This window comes from Podarcis raffonei, chromosome 13 (genome assembly GCF_027172205.1).
Source record: "Podarcis raffonei isolate rPodRaf1 chromosome 13, rPodRaf1.pri, whole genome shotgun sequence".
Classification (NCBI taxonomy): Eukaryota; Metazoa; Chordata; class Lepidosauria; order Squamata; family Lacertidae; genus Podarcis; species Podarcis raffonei.
This window is the reverse complement of record NC_070614.1, coordinates 41,394,585-41,410,908: the sequence shown is the minus strand read 5'-3', so window position 1 is coordinate 41,410,908 and position 16,324 is coordinate 41,394,585. Positions and strand designations below refer to the sequence as shown.

General features: G+C 48.3%; 1 protein-coding gene across 2 annotated transcripts; it reads right to left on the bottom strand.

Moving 5' to 3' along the window:
• Window positions 1-7,709: 7,709 nt before the first annotated feature.
• CTF1 (cardiotrophin 1) lies at window positions 7,710-14,859 on the bottom strand. 2 transcript variants are annotated; one of them, XM_053362266.1, is made up of 3 exons: window positions 14,654-14,859; window positions 11,865-12,007; window positions 7,710-8,906 (listed from the first exon to the last, which is right to left on the bottom strand). In XM_053362266.1, the coding sequence occupies exons 1-3, from the start codon at window positions 14,667-14,669 to the stop codon at window positions 8,448-8,450; spliced, it is 618 nt and encodes a 205-aa protein (XP_053218241.1). In that variant the 5' UTR covers window positions 14,670-14,859; the 3' UTR covers window positions 7,710-8,447. The 2 variants fall into 2 exon arrangements, with proteins under 2 accessions (XP_053218241.1, XP_053218239.1); XM_053362264.1 differs by lacking the exon at window positions 14,654-14,859 and having other exon boundaries at window positions 11,865-12,437.
• Between the last annotated feature and the right edge of the window lie 1,465 nt (window positions 14,860-16,324).

Below are 16,324 nucleotides of genomic sequence, written 5' to 3'. Positions count from 1 at the left end.
CAGGTTCCTGGAAGGGCCCCAAGTCAGCCTGATCCAGCTGTGCCCTCCTGGCCTGGCCTCTGGATGCTCTTTGGCAGTGGGTGTTGTAGCTCAGCTCCCATCCACAGTGGCTGACTGCCATTTTAAGTTATCCAAAATGTAAGACCCTGGCCCACAGATATATGAAATTTTCTGATATTATAGGTTTCTGGTCCAAGTAAGACCTGGGATGCTGCCATGGACTCCCCCCAAATCTGGTGCCAACCCAGTGTAAAACACATCTCCCCGAAAAACCACCACTGCCAGTCTGTATAGCAGAGGGCAATTCTAAGCTAGAAGCTCAAGCAGGCTGACCTGACAGAATGCTTCTTCATATGCCTTAAAAATAGTAATAATAACAACCCCCCCGACAGGAAGAATAAATTATGCCAGAGCAAACCACGCCAACTTTATAGGATGGATGCAACATTTTTCTCCCCGGTTTTGTCTTATGGAATTTATACACAGCTCTGGCAAAGAATGTGTTTGTTTGCTTTAGAATATCCCTTTTGCGTCATTCAAAGATCCTGGGCTACGTCCAACGACCCAGTGGAACCAGTAAATGAAATATGCCTTCAGCTATAAAGCACCGCATTGAATTCCGATCACCCACCAGCCCCGCCACTTCCTGCATAAACCCGATTGTTGGATGCCAGCCCAGATAAGGAGTTCTCTGTGTCCTTAGTTCCATGACAAATCTCCAAAAAGGTTCTTCACATAGGTGGGGGGGGCAGCCTCCGAGGGAGCCCCTCGGGATTTCGGAAGATGTTTGGACTGCTCAGGGCAATACATACACCTCATTTTGTGAAACGTTGACGTCAGGGTTCTCCATTTTGCCTTTTGGGAAAAAACCACTGACCTTAAGGAACAGACCTACCCAGCTACTGTACAAGCTAGAGCTGGAGAGAACTTGCCCTAACTTTGCACTTCCATTTCAAATGTGTGGAGCCCCATTGGGGAAAGGAGGGTTCCGGTAACCACAGATATTTGGTTGGTCACTGAAGAAAGCTAGGATTTGTCAACCTCTGCTTGCTTCAGAAATTCCTGGATTCAGTAAAAACTGACTTGGAAGGAGAAAAGAGGATCTGCATTATCTGGACAGGAAAACCACAGAGAGCAGAAGCGGATGGGGAGGGAAAGCTCATGTGCACTAGAGATCAAAAGGCAGCCAGTTCAGGCAGAAGTTCAGGCAAAGGGACCAAGGCCTTCTAGGGTGTCAGAGGGAGAGGAAGACCAACACAGCTCAGCTGGCAGAGCATGGGACTCTTAAACTCAGGGTTATGGGTTCAAATTCCACATTGGGCAAAAGATTCCTGCATTGCAGGGGGTTTGACTAGATGACCCTCAGGATCCCTTCAATTCTACAATTCTATTCTATTATAAACACCATGGATTATGGGTTCTTAATCCATGACCAAGTGAGGAAAAATCTGAGTGAGAGTTATCACCTCTGCAAAAAACAAAAAACATTCAGAGAGACGTATAAAAGAATAGCAGAGATTTAAATAGGAAGGACTCACAAAGCTTATTTTGAAGAACAGAAAAGAGGACACATTTGCCAACTTCTACTTTTAACTATGGATCACTATGACGACGCTACCCATGAAAAAGAGGATGTGCCCTGGAAAAAGAGGACATATGGGAACCCTACCTAGATGAACCTTCCCCCCCCCCCCCACAAAGCTACGGTTCCTAGAGGGATTTAACAATGAATTCACAGGAAACTCTGGGAATTGAAGCTCCATGAGGTGAATAGGAGACTCCCAATGACTTTCAGCATCCTTGACAAACTGCAGTATCCAGGAGTCTTTGCAGGAAGCCATCAAGTGTTTAAAGTCCTGTCCTGAACCTCTGGCCTACCTGGCAGCAAGTTAGTAGGCCAAGTCCAAAGTTTGAAGCCTGAAGGTCAAGCCACACAAGTGAAGTCCAAAGGTCAGGAAATGAGGTTCAGGGTCAATCCAAGTAACCAAGTCCAAAGTCCAGCAGTCAGGAAACAGTCCAGAGTCAGCCCTGAAGCCCAGTTCCATGGCTGTCCAGCAACATTCCAGTGAAGGACCATCAACATGGAGAGCTAAGGAGACACAGCACCTCGGCTCTGCTGCCCTTTTATACTTCGCATGCTGATGGATTGCATCATCTGGGCTCAATGAGGCAGGTGAACCTCACCTGTCCAAACCTACCCCAGCCGAGGACTCACACACCTCCTCCCAGAGCCTCACGTGGCCAGCTAGGGAGCTGGGCTGTGGGTCCTTGCCTGCCTCAGCTTCCTGGAGCACCCTGCCCACTTCTCCCTATGCCTCAGAGCCTGCCTTGTTTGTATTTTTATTATTATTTCGCGCCCACCATGTTTGTAGAGACAGGGGCCCTCTGGCTCTGGTGATGAGTCCTGCTGCTCTGGTTCCTGTGCACTGACCCCCATCCCCTCGTCATCCGCCATCACTCTGTGAGCGCTTCCTACACCAGCCTCTCCTTCCCCATCCCCAGTTTGCTCCATGGTGTCCCAGTCCCCGGCTACACCCCTTGCCAGGATCCTCTTCCTCCTCCCTGTCATCCCGCCAGTTCATGACGGTATCATCGCGCTTCAAATGTATGGTGGGATTGTGGCCAAAGAAATAAAGAAAAGGGGGAAAGCAGATGGGGGAATAGGAGGAAATCCAGTGAAGCTGAGCATGTTCACACATTACACTGGAAACAGGTGCAAGCTTGCACCTGTTCAAGCGTTTGGTGAAAGACTGTACACTTTTTTATTTGCACAGCTCAGTTATCATGTACACAGATACTGCACGCATCGAACATTACAAGTGAAAAGTACTCATGCATGTACAACTATTTTTCTATACAGGGATGAAGATTGTACACCCTTTGAGACTTACGGGTATCAAAACGGGGGAAAGTTGATAAAAGTCTAGATGTATCATTCTTTATAATGACCTGAGAGAGGACAAGGGTCTTGAGCATTCACCCTGAATTGTCTGCGCAAATTATGTGGGGAGGTGACAGCTGCTATTTATTATTTCATTCTGATTTGTTTGCAAGAAAGGCTATACAATGTTGCATCAAGCGGCTGTGATCCCACACTTTCCTGTGTATTTCCCCCTCACTTTACTTGCCACAAAAGGTATGGAGTGTGTGTATGTTTTGGAAGTTGGTTTGTTACACGTGCACCACATCCGCTTTAATTGTGCAACCTAAACTTGCCAGTATGCAATTGAATCCCACCCACAAGATAGCTACGGCTTCTTCACCCTCTGTGCATGATCAGAATTTCCCAGGATAAATAATGACATCCTCACAGCATGCTGTTAGTCATACCGGGCATATAAACATGTTTCATCATCGTATCTGCCGCTTCTCAAAACAGAAGCAAACATATTGCGGTTTCTCCTGCTATTGTGCTTCCTGACACTATTCCTCATGGCCTCTTATCAAGCACAGTGTTTCCCTTATCTCTCCAGGAGCCAAAGTCTCACCGGGACTTATCCCTCCTGTCACAGCAATCCTTACAAGCAGTTTCCAAAGAGCCAAACAGCTTCATGAATGCCATCAGTTTTGCTCCATTCAGTAGGCCTCGTGGGCTGGGTCAGGCTGGATTAGCACCAAGTGAGGCACCGGTCACCAACGTGGTGCCCATGGCTGCAACCACCTCTTGTGGTGCCTGGAAAATGTCTTGGGGAGGGGGAATCCCCACACTATTTTGAGGGCCTGCCTCTTTTTCTGTGTTTTTTTTTTAATGTCAGCCATTATGCCACACAGTGGTACCTCGGGTTACAGACACTTCAGGTTACAGACACTTCAGGTTACAGACTCTTCTAACCCAGAAATAGTACCTTGGGTTAAGAACTTTGCTTCAGGATGAGAACAGAAATCATGCGGCGGCAGGGAGGCCCCATTAACTAAAGTGGTACCTCAGGTTAAGAACAGTTTCAGGTTAAGAACGGACCTCCAGAACAAATTAAGTTCTTAACCCAAGGTACCACTGTACTCCCATGGCAGCCATTTTGTGACTGGCGCCCACACCACTTTCTCAAAAATTCCACATGTACCCACTGGCCCAAAAGAGGTTGGCACACCCTGCTCTGAGGAATTATGAGAAATTCAAAGGATGCCTAAAGAGCTTCCTGTCTCACGACTCTTCAAACATGGATCTGGACCCAGGGGTGCACATCCACGCTCAGAAGCCTTCTTTAACCTTCTTATAGAGCCCTTCCCTCTCACAAAAACCAGCGGTTGCCATCTTTTCTCTGGCGGCTAGATGAAAGGTGCCAATAATACAACTGGCTTTCTTTTTTTTAATCCCCCAGCATGAAGAGGCAGGGGGGAGCTGCACCTGTTGAATTTCGGCCCGTCATTCAAAGCATAGCAGGAGGCTTGTCTGTGGCAGTGGGGTCTTTCTTTCCGCCTCTCTTTGCTTCCTTTGGGGTTGAAGCAAACAGGGATAAAATGCACCCGTGCTCATCCAACAGGGGGCAGCCGTGGCCGTGTCTTGATGGGGGTAGCGTTTGGTGGGTAGGGGGGTAAAGGAAGGATGGAATTAGAAATTATAAAGAAAGCAGGGGAGACAAAGGAAGAAACTGAACACCACCGTGGGCTTAGAGAGCCTACACAACAGCCAGTTTCAATCTCTGCACATTCCCAGCGACAACACCCAGAATTCCTGGCTCCCGTCCATTGCTTTCTTTTCTCTGCAATTCGTTGGAAAGGGTGTGAATCATTTTTTGAGGGAGAGTGACACTCCGGTCTCTGAGCAGATAACCTTGGACTCAGAGGCTGACATGCTTCCCCACATGCCTTCAAGAGGCAGCAAACAAAGGTCACACTTTCTCCTCCTCCTCTAGTGCCAGGGAGCTTCAAAGGCAGAAAGCGCCCGGTCCTGTCACTTTCGTTTCCTCATAAGTGGCGCAGGACAACGGACACATCTATCCTGCAAAAGATACGTGCAGCACGACGGCTTGGAACTCCAGGGTTACGCCACTAACTGTAGACATTTCATGCCGTATTTTCGCACCCAGTGAGGACGCACTTCTTTTTAACTACCGTATTTTTTGCTCTATAAGACTCACTTTTTCCCTCCTAAAAAGTAAGGGGAAATGTGTGTGCGTCTTATGGAGTGAATGCAGGCTGCGCAGCTATCCCACAAGCCAGAACAGCAAGAGGGATTGCTGCTTTCACTGCGCAGTGATCCCTCTTGCTGTTCTGCCTTCTGAGATTCAGAATATTTTTTTTCTTGTTTTCCTCCTCCAAAAACTAGGTGCGTCTTGTGGTCTGGTGCACCTTATAGAGCGAAAAATACGGTATATACTTTTTCTGGCGGAAGTGTTCCCACCCAATTAGCCCCAGGCAGCATGGGAGTTGTAGTCTGGCAATGTCTGAGGGCCGCAGATTCCCCAGCTCCACATTAAGCTATTGTTTATTACCGTTTTGGCCTAACTTAGACACTGCGACTGTCCCTCCCTCTGTGCAGATATTCTGCAAGCTGTGCTTGCAGACATCAAGACAGGAACCAGACGGAAAGGCTAGATATTTAGGTGCAGGGTTACGTGGCCCAGCGCCACTTCTTGCTCCCGTGTTAATAACACCTGCACAGGGATTTTGCAAGTCTGGAAAGCAAGTCTCCTGTTTCCTCAAACACAATTTTGGGGCTTCTCCAAATGACCTGTTCACTGAGCCATTCCATTTGCTTTGTTTGCACAAAGCTTAGACAGAAGTTAGAATATCCCCAGGCGTTACTGAGCGCTCATTCTGATTTGTTTGCAAGGATGTTATACAACAGTGAAAACCTTCGTGCTGATTTGCTAAGACGTTTTCTTGTTAACCATTTGTATGCCCCTCACTTTTCAGTGCATTTCCTCATCACTTTCCTAACTGCAAAAAGTTTGTGGTTTTTTTAAGTAAGTTTGTCATGCTACGGTGACATACTTTAGTTAACGAAACCTAAATTTCTGGTATGTGGTTGAATCCCGCCAGCAAACTAGCAATTGACTAGAGGCTCCTTTTGTTAGGGATTGCATACCTGCAGCAGTCTTTTGCAAGAAGCATAGTACAGCTCACATTTTGTCTTTGGAAAGTCTCTCAGTCAGGCAGTGTATAAGGATCACAGGGCAAATACATCAGAGAGGGGGGTTACCATTTTTACTCTTGATTTTGGATGTTAATTTGAGCTCTTCTTCAACCTAGTTTTGCCAAAATAGACTACCGTTGCCCAAACACCCACACCTTCACAGACAAAAAGAGAGAAACCCCGGGGTCCTCCAATGTCATGGATTTTATTAGACAAAATAAAGTCCCATGTATGTACAAAAGGCAAGGATACATCCGAAGAAATCCTGCAAGGAAAATGGATGATCGTTGAGGTACCAAAAATATACTATTTTCAACATTCTTTTTTTAAGTATTTAAAAATATACAAAATAAAATCATTTTTTAAAAAACCAATTTATATCATTGAGAGGTGAGAAAAATTATGAAGAATATAAAAGACTTTATTTTAAAGCCACTTGGTTTTACCCAAGATGGCTGCATATCCTCAGGACTTTACTCCCTACATACCCAACCATCCCAGAAATGGCTATACCTCACTGCTGTTACAAATATCTAAGGCACAGAGCAAATAACAGCAGTCCCATAACTCTTTTCCTCACTACCACCAGGTCTGATGGGCTCTTCAGATGTGGTTAACCAGGATGACATCAAACCAAGCAGTAATGTGCACGTGTGAACAGCTACCTCAGATAGAACTCCCGTTATCTCCTCACATCGCCTGAAAGGCACTGCAAAGTTCACAAATTCATCAAGGGAACTGGCCATCACCCCCAGCCTGGTGTCCTCTAGATATTTTGGACCACATCTCCCATCATCCATAACCACTGAGTGCTCAAGGGACCATCAGGTAGTGTGAGACAACCGCCTCAGGTAGTAAATGCTGGAGGGCATGGAGCAGCAACAAGGTGTTGTGGGGACAGAGCGGCATGTGCCCTGCAGCCTGCCTCACATCCCACAAACTAGCCTTCTGCCCTAAGATGCAAGGGAGAACGCTGTTCTGTTGACACTGTTGACATAAGATCCAACGGTCGTCGCTTCAGGCAATGAAATGTTTTGGGCCGGTTCTGTCAGGTGACAAATGTCTATGTGTGATGCCCCCGCCTCCTTGAGGAAGTACTGATGAATATGTAAATTACATACACTGGAAAGTGTCAAGTATGGATATGAAACACTGACATGTCACAGACAGCCATGTGTTGGGGTTGCAAGCACCAGAGTATTGACATACATTATTAGTGTCCTCGTTTTACAGTCTATTTTGTAATTTTCCATCCTTTTCTAAATGGCCACCCCCTCTGTGGAATTTCTCTCTCTCCCTCTCAAAATAGAATAAATTAGATCCCATTGCCCCTTGTTAAATAGTACATAAATAACCCATGCAAACTTCGCTGGGACATAAATAACAATCATTTCATAAATATGCATGTGTGTGTGCGCACACATGTGCTTGTATATAGATCAGAATTGCCAATGTGGCCTACTCCAAATGTTTTGGACTACAACTCCCATCAACCCCTGCAAGGACTGCCAAGCTGCCTAGAGCTGATGGGAATTGCAGTCCAAAACACCTGAACAGCAGTAAATTGGAAAAGGCTGGGATGGATGGACAGATCAGTAGACAGATCTAGTTCTCTCTCTCTCTCACACACACACACCCCGCATTGTAACAGTAGAGTTGAAATCATATTAATCTCAGTTTACGTGTATGCCTGCCTGTTTGCCACTGAAAATAATAGACCACCCCCAGCAGGAGGACAAAGTGCAAAACCAGGAAGCATAAATGCAAGAGATCTCGCTGAGCACAAGTGCACAAGTTGACCTCATAGGGTGAAGACAGACTTAAAGAACTTGGGGTGACCAAGGCCTTAGAACTGAAGTGACAGGCAAGTCTGCCAGCCAATCATGTTCAACCAACAGCTTTGTCCTTCCTCCTCACTGACACTTGCAGGTAGGTTGTCTGTCTTTTTAAACACACCTTTTAAAATGCTGCATAAACATTCTTATGCATTTATCATTTGTTGCCTTATTATTATTATTTAAAATGGGAAAGGTGTGTTTTTTTAGTACATGATCTGGAGAGGCCCTTGGTGACATTCCAGGGGAGCAGCAGCCAATGAGCACCATGCACAGCCAGGGGAGGCACCCAATCAGCACCACGCACAACCACAGGCTTCTACTGAAAACCTGAGGAGTGAGTTGTTGCTTTTTCCAGAGCTCAGCTCTGGAGATAAATAGATAATGTTCGGACTGGACACAAGGGCACTTCCAGACTTTCTCCACCAGTCTGTGGGTGTTGCGTCTGTCTTCGCCCTACGCCTGCTTCCCTAAGAAATCTGCAGCAAGGAGAACAGATGAACCCTTTAACCTGGGAGTTACTCCTTGAGCGATCCTTAGGCTGGGAATTTCTCCGCGAGGAGAGAGAAGTCTTTCACCGTCCTGTCAATCCACTCTTTGTACGTGTGGCACACCACGTAGCCCCGGACTTTCTTTTCGAACGTGTCGGCTTCCACAGACTCCAGCATGAGGGGGTCCGTGACGGCAGCGGGCGGCGCTCCCAAGGCAGACATGATGGCCGTCAAGTTGCTGAGGAGACCTTGGATGCGCAAGCGAGTCACCTTCAGCATATCCAGAAGTTCCACTTTGGTGGGGTTGAGCTCAAACTGGTCGTCCCGCACCAGCTGCAGGAACTCCGCGAAGGCGGTGTAGGCCTCGTAATTCTTCTCCACACGCTTGACGTGGCTGAGAGTCCGCCATTCCAGGAACGGGATGGCGGCCGTTGGCACCCCTTCGTAGCGCAGCCTCCGGGCATCGAAGCCGGAGTCGCTAAACGGGCTGCCTTGGTGACTCAGCTGGGAACAGAGAGAAAGAGAGAGGTTGTGTTTTTCAATTTAACAGGATTTGTACGCAACTCAATCACCCGTAACCTCCAAGCAGAAGAAAGCTGGCGCAGGAATGCGCTGGAGAAATAACCGTCAATAAAGGTTGCGTTGTCTCCCGACACGCTCCGTTTTTATGGGGCTGCTGGCCCCTGGCACCTACATGCCAGGAAAACCTGTCGAGACTCTGCCAAAGGCATGGGACAGGAAAACCGATGTGGGAAATGTATTCCAGGGAAACCACCGGCAGTTCAGGGAAAGGCCTACGGCTCAGTGGCGGGGCATGCGTTTTGCATGCGAACAATTCCGGGCTCAATCCTCAACATCTCCAGGAAAGTCTGGGGCTGAGAAAATCCCCTGCTTCAGACTCTGGAGAGCTTCTGAGCTAGATGGACCGATGACCTGGCTCATTTTAAGCCAACTTCCTTTGTTTCCACTACCTAAAAGGTAGACAATTTTCAAAGGGGTTAAATATTATGAGCAGCAGACATGCATGTGGGCTCAAGGGTGCCTGCTGCGAAATGTGCCCTCGTCACTTCTCAGAAATCCTGGGGGTGGCACCCACCAGTACCGGGCTCCTTCATCCCTTTGGAATTCCTTGCAGGGAAGGCCAACAAAAACAGGCCTTTCGTTGTTCCCCAGATCAGCCGGCCGTAGTTCCACCTGAGTTCTTCCCCCCCTTTTTACGAGGATGCCGTTGGCAGCTTGGCTGCACGCCAGAGCCCAGGCTGCAATGACCTCCCTACATCTGGCATCTTGTGCCCAGGCAGGTTGCGGGAAGCAGGGCACAGCAAATCTTTGGGCACTCAGCCACTGCGTGCAGGGATCAGAATAAAGGCGAAGGAGCGGCCACCGGAGAGCGGGAGATTTGCACTCTCTATTGCAGCTTTGGTGGGGGGGGGGCGACCAGTGACTCCTCTCTCCCTCGATCATGTTGCAAAGTCAAGGAACAAGCGTTGCGAGAACAATGGAGCAGCCGCGGGCAACCTTTCCGTGCTGTTTCCTGCTGGCGATACAGGTTTGCTCTGGATCCACCAGAAGGCAAAGGGCTCGGTGCTGCTTTGGCTGCGGGTGCCTTTAGGCTGTAGCCTGAGTTGGGCACAGCCTGTTTGGTTACGTTGCCAGGACTGGCACCCAGCCTGCAGCATTTCTGAGTCCTGCAGGGCCGAAGCTTGATCTGGTGGGAGGCATGGAGCTTGGTGGCGTTGCACTGAGGGAAAAGAGTGGACCACTTGCCCTCTTTCCAGCACAGAGGTGGGGAGCCAGATCCTTAGGAGATCCCAGCCTCACGGGCCAAATTCAGCAAGTGGAAGGCACCTGATATCTCAATGATAACAGGTGACTGGGCGCTTTGAAGCCCCAAAGTCACTAGCACTTCAAGGCTCTTGATTGTGCACCGGCAGCCATTTTTCTACCTGTACAGCTCCTGACACCAGGTGCGGAGCAAGTGGGTGCAGCTTCGGGGGGGGGAACGGTTTCATGGGCCAAGTTTGGTCCACAAGCCCTATCCCTCAGTGATTACACATGTGAGGTTTAAAACCCTTTCACAGAATTATAGAATTGTAGAGTTGGAAGGGACCTTGAGGATCATCTAATCCAACCCCTTGCAATGCAGGAATATGCAGCTGTCCCATACAGGGATCGAACCTGCAACCTTGGCATTATCAGCCCCACGCTCTAACCAGCTAAGCTTTGCTTCAGTCCAGCTTGTAAAGTGACAGTGAGACGTCATATACTTTGATTTAAATTATAGCAATTCTTTCTGAAGGTGCATGCACACTTATAAATTGACATATCAATTTTTGTGCAAATCTGTACCCTCTGGTTTTTCTTTTGGTTATGCATACTCTCTGTGTTGGTTATGTGTAACTGGCCACCTTAATACACAGATACTGCATATACAAGCAATGAAGTCAGATGGGGCCGTGACCTTTAGGAGCTGCTTGTGAATTTTCCATAGGTATATGGCCGGGTGCTGTTGGAAGGAGAAAGCTGGACTAGATAAACCTTGGCTTGGTCATTTCTTAAGTCTTTAGCTTCGGTGACAATAATGGAGATTTGAGCCTTACCTATGAAAACGTCCCAAGGATACATCGGAAATTTTTACCCAAAGAGCCTCCTATAACTTCACTGACGCTACAAACATATCCCCTGACTTAAAAAAGGAGCCTTGTGTCCTCCATACCAAAGAACGCTGATTATATATCCAATGTGTTGTGTAGTTCTGCAACCAAATTCAGGAACTGGTCCTGGGCACAGAATCTCAACCTTTCATTTTTATGAGAAAGCACGCTTCTAGTCCTTAACGTCGCAAGGAAAGGTTGGAAAAGATGCAGGCAAAATCTTAAAAGCATTGCGAGGGATGGTGGCTCTGAGCAGGATTCTCAGATATCAGCAGCACCACTGCCCTGCATATTTTGCCCTCTGTCATGCCAGGACTGGCAGAAATAAGGAAATGCATATGTATTTGCTTCATTTGCCTACTTTGCATAATCCTGCCCTCACTTTATTTATTCTTTCTTTTGCAGAATATGGGTCTGGAACAGAGCAGGTATTTTAAAAACATACTTACAAATATATATATGTTTAGACTTTCAACTTGCTGCTTGTCCATTAAGGACCCCCTTGCTATGGGCAATCCAGAGGATTCTGGGTTACATTCTGGGTGGCATGTTCTGCTCATGCAAAGCACTTGAATTGAAGGTGTAACATTAAACAAACAAACAAAAAACCCTCAGGAAATTCTCACCCAACACACCGGATTTCAGAGGAAAGTGGGGAATCATGAGAAAGCTGCCTCCTGAGGAATGCCCACAAGGTAATAGGCTTCTGAGGAACTAGAGGGATTATTGGGAAATAGCTGGGAAGGGAAACAACCTTTGCGAAGCATAGGCAGAAGCTGCTCTTCCAGAAAAAAGGCAAAGCTCTTACATAGGTGTTCAGAAGGACGGTGCTGTTGGCTTTCATGAGGCGGGCCAGGTTGAAGGTCTGGCCAATGATGGTGCTGATAGATGAATCCCGGTCAGGGGAGACGATGTGGACCAGGCCTGCACAAATGACGAGGAGACTTCTGGCTGAAAAGGAACCAAATGAATATTCAGTGCAGGATTGGCGCATGGTTGGGGTTTTTTAATTGGGCCCACCTCTCTGAATGTGGCTCCTCACCACTGTCACTGCCATTTCCCTTTCGCTTCCTGTCTCTCCCGTTGCCTCAGTGTTGAGATAAGCTCGCTCAAAGTTCAACCTCCCTCCCAAAATGTGGCAGCATCCTTGAGACGGCCATTCCCATCTGCCTGAAGATCTCCATCAGGTCAACGTTTTCCTAACCTCGGGAGTCAAGACAGGGACAGTTTGAGACTTTTAAGGACACACAAGGCAGCCTCTGTTTACGCTGCGCAGTCATCCGAAGCAGGAACACAGTCCTGCCATTAGGAAACAGCGCAAGGGTTTTAGGGCACTCGTAAAGGATAGAGCCGGGACGTGGGTGGCGCTGTGGGTTAAACTACAGAGCCTAGGACTTGCTGATCAGAATGTCGGCGGTTCAAATCCCCGCAATGGGGTGAGCTCCCGTTGCTCGGTCCCTGCTCCTGCCAACTTAGCAGTTCGAAAGCACCTCAAAGTGCAAGTAGATAAATAGACACCGCTCTGGTGGGAAGGTAAATGGCGTTTCCGTGTGCTGCTCTGGTTCGCCAGAAGCGGTTTAGTCATGCTGGCCACATGACCTGGAAGCTGCACACCGGCTCCCTCGGCCAGTAAAGCAAGATGAGCGCCACAACCCCAGAGTCGGCCACAACTAGACCTAATGGTCAGGGGTCACTTTACTTTTACCTTTAAAGGGTAGAGCCAGCGGTGGTTGTAAGGGTTAGTTAGAGTAGGGGTGGGTTCAAGGGCCACATATCCTTCTGGACCACCTCCCAAGGGCCACCTGGGGCCAGAGGTCAAAGTAGGCAGGGCAACACATGTTAAGTAGGCTCGTTTCGAAACACGCCCCTCTCTAGACTCCAGTCAGACAACGAAGAGGCGTTGGCAGGGTTCAGGGACACATCCCAGCCAGGCAAAAGCATGCACCACATGAAGCAGGCAAGGCCAATGAGGGGTGTCTAGGGAGAGGGGTGTGGCCTGGGGAATGTTCCGAGGACCAGACAGCAGGGCCGGACCTGGACGTTTTGTCACCTGAGGCCAAACTAAAAGTGCTGGTCCTCCCAGTTTGCCGCCGCCGCCACAGAAACCTTGACCACCTCCTTGACCACAATTTCACAGGCACACCGGCACTATGGCGACCGGCCTGGAGTGTCTCCAATGGCAAGATGGCTGCACCACAGCGAGGAGAGTTGTAGGAAGCGCCTTGTTTACACTCCCGGTTTCCCCATCACTCTCCCCGTCATAGCGCAGGTGTTCTGCATTGGTGATGCTCCGGGTTGGCCGCCATAGTGCTGGTGCGACTGCACATTGAGCCAGTGGTGGGAGGCAGTAGATGCAGCCTCCAAGGAGCGCACCGCAAGCAGCCTTGGCTACCACAACAACGGGCAACACTCTCCTTGGAGGATGCTGCCTCTGTTGATCCTGCCACTTGAGGCAGCTTCCTCAGCCCGCCTCTTGGGTGGGCCAGCCCTGGCAGACAGAGAGCGCTGCAGGGTTAGAGTGTTGGACTACGACCTGGGAGACCAGGGTTCAAATCACTCTCTCAGCCTGACCTGCCTCACAAGATTGTTGTGATGATAAAGAGAGACAGGGGTGCAAGCTATTTATATGCCACCTTAAGCTCCTGAAGGAAAGGGAAGGTCCTGTGATAAGTAAGAATGGAAGCAAAAGGTAGCAATTGTATTTCATTTAATATTTAATTTGTGTTGCCATGGGGAAGGGAAGGGCCAATTACATAATCAACTTCATGTCCATGCCTAAAGATAGAAAGAAGAAGAAGAAGTCCCAGCAAAAGAAGAATGGATACAAAAATTTATGGGATACGCAGGAATGCCAAAACTTACTGGAAAAATAAAAAATCAAGATAACAAACTTTTTTTAAATAAAAGAATGGAAATGGTTTGTTGAATATATACAAACAAATTGTAAACAGATAAGAACATTGGCAGGATTATTGTAATAACCTGCCGTTTCATAAGAGTATATATTTAAAGTAGATGAATAAACGAATTAATTAAGTCAATTTGGATATGCAGAAAATATTAAAAATAAATTTTAGGAACCACAGAAAGAGGGGGGAGGAAGTCAGGTTTTGAAATGTTAAAATGGCTGTAAAATTATTGAAATGTATAATAAATAAATAAAATTTTTAAAAAAGCACTTCATGTCTTAGCATGATTTGGCATTAATGAATCAAATAAAGACACACACAAATGTCTCAATGCAGACATAACATGCTTTGGACTGCGACTTGGGAGACCAAATCCATTTCAGACATGAAGCTCACCTGGTGACTTAGTTAGTCACCGTTTCTCAGACTAACCTACTTCACAGGGTTGTTTTGAGGGTGAGCAGGGTAGAACTACCCAGAAGGATAAAATGAAATAAATAAAGAGAAAATAGTGCTAGCTTGCATCCACAACTAACAAAAAAAAAGTGATACGATTACTGGAGCCATAACGTAACAAGTAGAATCCTCAATATTTTTCCGCCACCTCTAAAAAAAAACCACCTTAAAAATCCAAGCACACACATGCATGTATTAGACCACCTTGGGCAAAAAGGAAGGTTGCACTTACCCAGAGAAAGAGTCATGGTTTCCTCACGGTTTTGAATCCCAGCAGAAATGCCAAGTTCTCTATGTCACCCCCTAATGGTTGGCAAAGGTATCGCTCCTTCCAAGAAATGGCTGCTGTCGCCCCCAAGTGGAGGATGTGGGTATCCCGCTGCTTTCTCAAATCACCTCTGCTGCCCCCAAGTGGAGGATGCTTGAATGTCTGGTCCTGATCTCTCTCTGCCTTTTTCTGAACCAGGAGATGCCCTCTAGTTGTGGGTTTCCTCTGCCCTGAGGCTGCTGCTGCTGCTGCTGCTGGTTGATGAGCCCCACTGAGACAGCTCTTTATATGCAGCCAAGGTGTTGTCCCCATCTTCTGAAATTCCCCAGCCTTCCTCCCCTCCCCTCTGTGGGCAAACACCTCCTACAGAAAGAGGAAGGGGGGGGGAAGCATCATTTCTGCTTCCTGCTCCTAAGACACTAGGCTGGGGGGGAGGAGGGAGGGAGGGAGGGAGGGGAGGGGCAGATTGTGAAATCTCTCCAATTTCCTGCACACTTGGGAAGAGAAGGAGGGAGAAATGAAAAGAAAAGCCAGGAGGGCATTTTCCCTTCTGAATTGCACAGGGCTGTAGGTTGCTTGTTCAACCAGTGAGGCTCTGCTCTGGCAGATGGGGCTGGACGATTTGGGCAGTTGCCAAGGCCCAGGTGGCGTGGGATGGGCGACCCCAGACCACCACCCCACTGCTGAGGAGGGGCAACAGCAGCTGCCTCTGACAGTCCCCTCTCTTTGGTAGGGGGTCATCTAGTCCAACCAAGAACTGGGCCTGTCTGGGAGGATTGCATCGTTCAACCTGCTCGTCTTCCTAGCCCGCGACTGCCACCAGGCCTGCCCAATTTTGGGGGGCAGATTAGGGATAAGGGAAAGAGCAGGGGCCTTGCAGGCAGCTGTGGGACATGTTGCTCATCAGTCTCCCCGCCGCAGTCGGAGATGAAGGGAGGATCCCCCGGGGCTGAGGCGGCCAAATCGGAAGGGTGTGGAAGGGGCACAGAGCCAAGGCCTGCTCGTCCCACTGTCTGGGGCCAGGCTCAGATTCTTCCTTTCTTGACGCAGCACATTCCTCTCTCAGCCGCACACATTCCTGTCCCTAAAGCGGATCCTTGCCATGACCTTGTGATTCCAAACAAATCAAGCCTGACCAACTTTCTCTGGTTGCTCAGAGTTGCGAGGTCTTTCCTGGCAGCATGTTTAGCAGACAGAAATCCAACAGGCAAAGTTTCCCCCACCCCAGGCTGTTTTTCCGGGCAGGGGGCAAAACACTCGCCTTGTTTGATTCCTGCCTGCCAAGCAACTGTTAAAGGCACTGGCAACTCTGCCCTGGGGGCGGTAGAAGAGAGAGAGGACGGACCTTCCATTCACGCTACCCTAAATCCGTTCTTCCCGCCCAGCCCCGAATACACTGGCATTATGCTCCACATTCTGACACAGTTTTATGGGCACGGATGGTGCCAAGAGCCAGACATTCCCCCCCTCCAAATAGCAGGAAGAGTCGGGTTGCTTATGTGTGTGTTTGTGTACATTATGTACATTACCGAACTAGGCGAATGCAGGGTGGGGTGAGGAAAGAGATTGTGAAGCTTTTTCCTACTCGGGAGTAAAGCTTTCATTTGGGGAGAATCTGTGGGGCTCCAGAAGTGG